The sequence below is a fragment of the Sinocyclocheilus grahami genome, unplaced genomic scaffold (assembly GCF_001515645.1).
Source record: "Sinocyclocheilus grahami isolate Dianchi unplaced genomic scaffold, SAMN03320097.WGS_v1.1 scaffold1400.1, whole genome shotgun sequence".
NCBI classification, from domain to species: Eukaryota; Metazoa; Chordata; class Actinopteri; order Cypriniformes; family Cyprinidae; genus Sinocyclocheilus; species Sinocyclocheilus grahami.
The window spans coordinates 20,307-22,796 of NW_015506579.1; the positions used below are offsets into that span (position 1 = coordinate 20,307).

The following is a 2,490-nucleotide window of genomic DNA, read 5'->3' on the forward strand; positions in this document are numbered from 1 at the left end:
CATCAGAGACACACACACACATCAGAGACACACACCGAGACACACACACACATCCGAGACACATGCACATCAGAGAGAGACACACACACACATCAGAGACAGACCGAGGCACACGCACCGAGACACACACACACACACCGACACGCGCACACACACACTGAGACACACACACACATACACATCTGAGACACACACACTGAGACACACACAACAGAGACACACTGAGACACACACACACATACACATCTGAGACACACACACTGAGACACACACATCAGAGACACACCGAGACACACACACACACATCAGACACACCGACACACACACACACACACATCAGAGACACACCGACACACACACATCAGAGGCACACCGAGACACACACACACACACATCAGAGACACACATCAGAGATGATATAAAATGATGGTTTCTATTTTAATATCCTTTAAATGTGTGTGTGTGTGTGTGTGTGTGTGTGTGTGCGCGCGCGCAGTTGGCCTATCCGCTGCTGAACCTGACCTCCAGTCAGCTGTGTGTGAGGGGTCAGCAGGACTCTCTGAAGGGTCAGGCTGTGGTGGTGATGAGGGGCGGCTGTGATTTCGGTCAGAAGGCTCTGATCGCTCAGGATTTGGGTGCATCTGTACTTCTGATCGCCAGCATTAAAAATATGCTGACGCCGTCTGTAAACAACTCTGTGTTCAGTAAGATGAAGATTCCTCTGGCCCTCGTGAGACACCGGGACGTCCTGGACGCTCTGCAGGTGAAGATGTCACACTTACTTCTACAGCACTTCACACTGGACAGATCGTTTCAAAGCAGCTTCACTGAGAGAAACAAGAAAATAACAGTGTTAGTGTTGTAAAATTCATTGATTCACTTCCGCTCAGTGTCGATTCACTTTTCTGAGTCCATTAGCAGATATTTGTTCTTGTTTTAATCATAAACTCACTTCATTTAGATCAGTTTCTCAGAAAACAAGACTTCTTATTTTAAGTCATTTGTTTCTCCAGTAAATGTGTCTTGATTTATCACTGGAAATAAGACAAAAATACTGAGGAAGAGCAGCAGCTTTTGCCATGTAATCTGAAGATACAGTAAACGTTATTTCAGTACATGTTTCTTTGTGTAAAATGAATGAAAATGTAATGGAGATCTGTTGGAAGTAGCATTTTCAGTCTGAAGTGTTGCTTATACACAACATTTACATTTAGAGATCATTCTGACGTATTGTTCTCTTCAGTCTATTCCTGACATTATCTTGCTCTTAAAAAAGTCTTACATTTCTTCACAAAAGTTTAAAGTTTACCTTCAGAAAACATGCAGATCTCTGTCTTCCGTCCAGTAACAGAATCAGCGCTGAATAACCGTTGATGTCTGCTCTCACAGGTGTTTCCTCAGGGGATGCAGGTGAGGTTATACGCTCCTCCCGTTCCTCCGTTTGACGCCAGCATCATCGTCATGCTGATGCTCGCCGTGTTTACGGTGACGATGGGTGGATTCTGGAGCGGCACAGCTGAGAAGTGAGTTGCTCGTCATCATCGTTAGCTCTCATGTTGATCAGGTGTTGGCTGATGGGACGGACGTGTGTGTGTGTGTGCGCTCAGACTGAAGCAGACCTCGGGTCCGGTGTGTGACGCGGCTGAGGGACGCTCTGACAGCAGCGAGCTCTCGCTCTACTCTCCGCTGAAGGTGCTGCTGTTCGTGGCCATGATGTGTGTGATGCTGGTGCTCATGTACTTCTTCTACCGCTGGCTGGGTGAGTCCTACTGCTTCACTGTCTGCAGGAAGTGACACGAGCAGCGTGACTGATGCTTGCTTTCTCCTGCAGTTTATGTGATTATCGTCATATTCTGCCTGGCGTCAGCATCAGCGCTCTATAACTGCCTGGATTCACTGATGACTGCACTGGGCTGCAGCACGCTCAGGTCAGAAGACACACACACTCATACACGCACACACACTCATACACGCACACACACTCATACACGCACACACACTCATACACGCACACACACTCATACACGCACACACACTCATACACGCACACACACTCATACACGCACACACACTCATACACGCACACACACTCATACACGCACACACACTCATACACGCACACACACTCATACACGCACACACACACTCATACACGCACACACACACTCATACACGCACACACACACTCATACACGCACACACACACTCATACACGCACACACACACTCATACACGCACACACACACTCATACACGCACACACACACTCATACACGCACACACACACTCATACACGCACACACACACTCATACACGCACACACACACTCATACACGCACACACACACTCATACACGCACACACACACTCATACACACACACACTCTCATACACACACACACTCATACGCGCACACACACTCACTCACTCACTCACTCACTCACTCACTCACTCACTCACTCACTCACACACTCACTCACACACACTCACTC

At 47.8% G+C, this 2,490-nt stretch overlaps 1 protein-coding gene across 1 annotated transcript in view; it reads left to right on the forward strand.

The window, feature by feature from the left end:
- The first annotated feature begins 479 nt into the window (after positions 1-479).
- The window catches only part of LOC107569975 (signal peptide peptidase-like 2A), a 10,748-nt gene continuing 8,737 nt past the window's right edge, over positions 480-2,490 (forward strand). The window contains exons 1-4 of the mRNA XM_016256155.1: positions 480-763; positions 1,390-1,523; positions 1,608-1,759; positions 1,832-1,928. Coding sequence (XP_016111641.1) covers positions 584-763; positions 1,390-1,523; positions 1,608-1,759; positions 1,832-1,928 — 563 coding nt within the window. The 5' untranslated portion in view covers positions 480-583. The remainder of the gene's footprint in view (positions 764-1,389; positions 1,524-1,607; positions 1,760-1,831; positions 1,929-2,490) is intronic.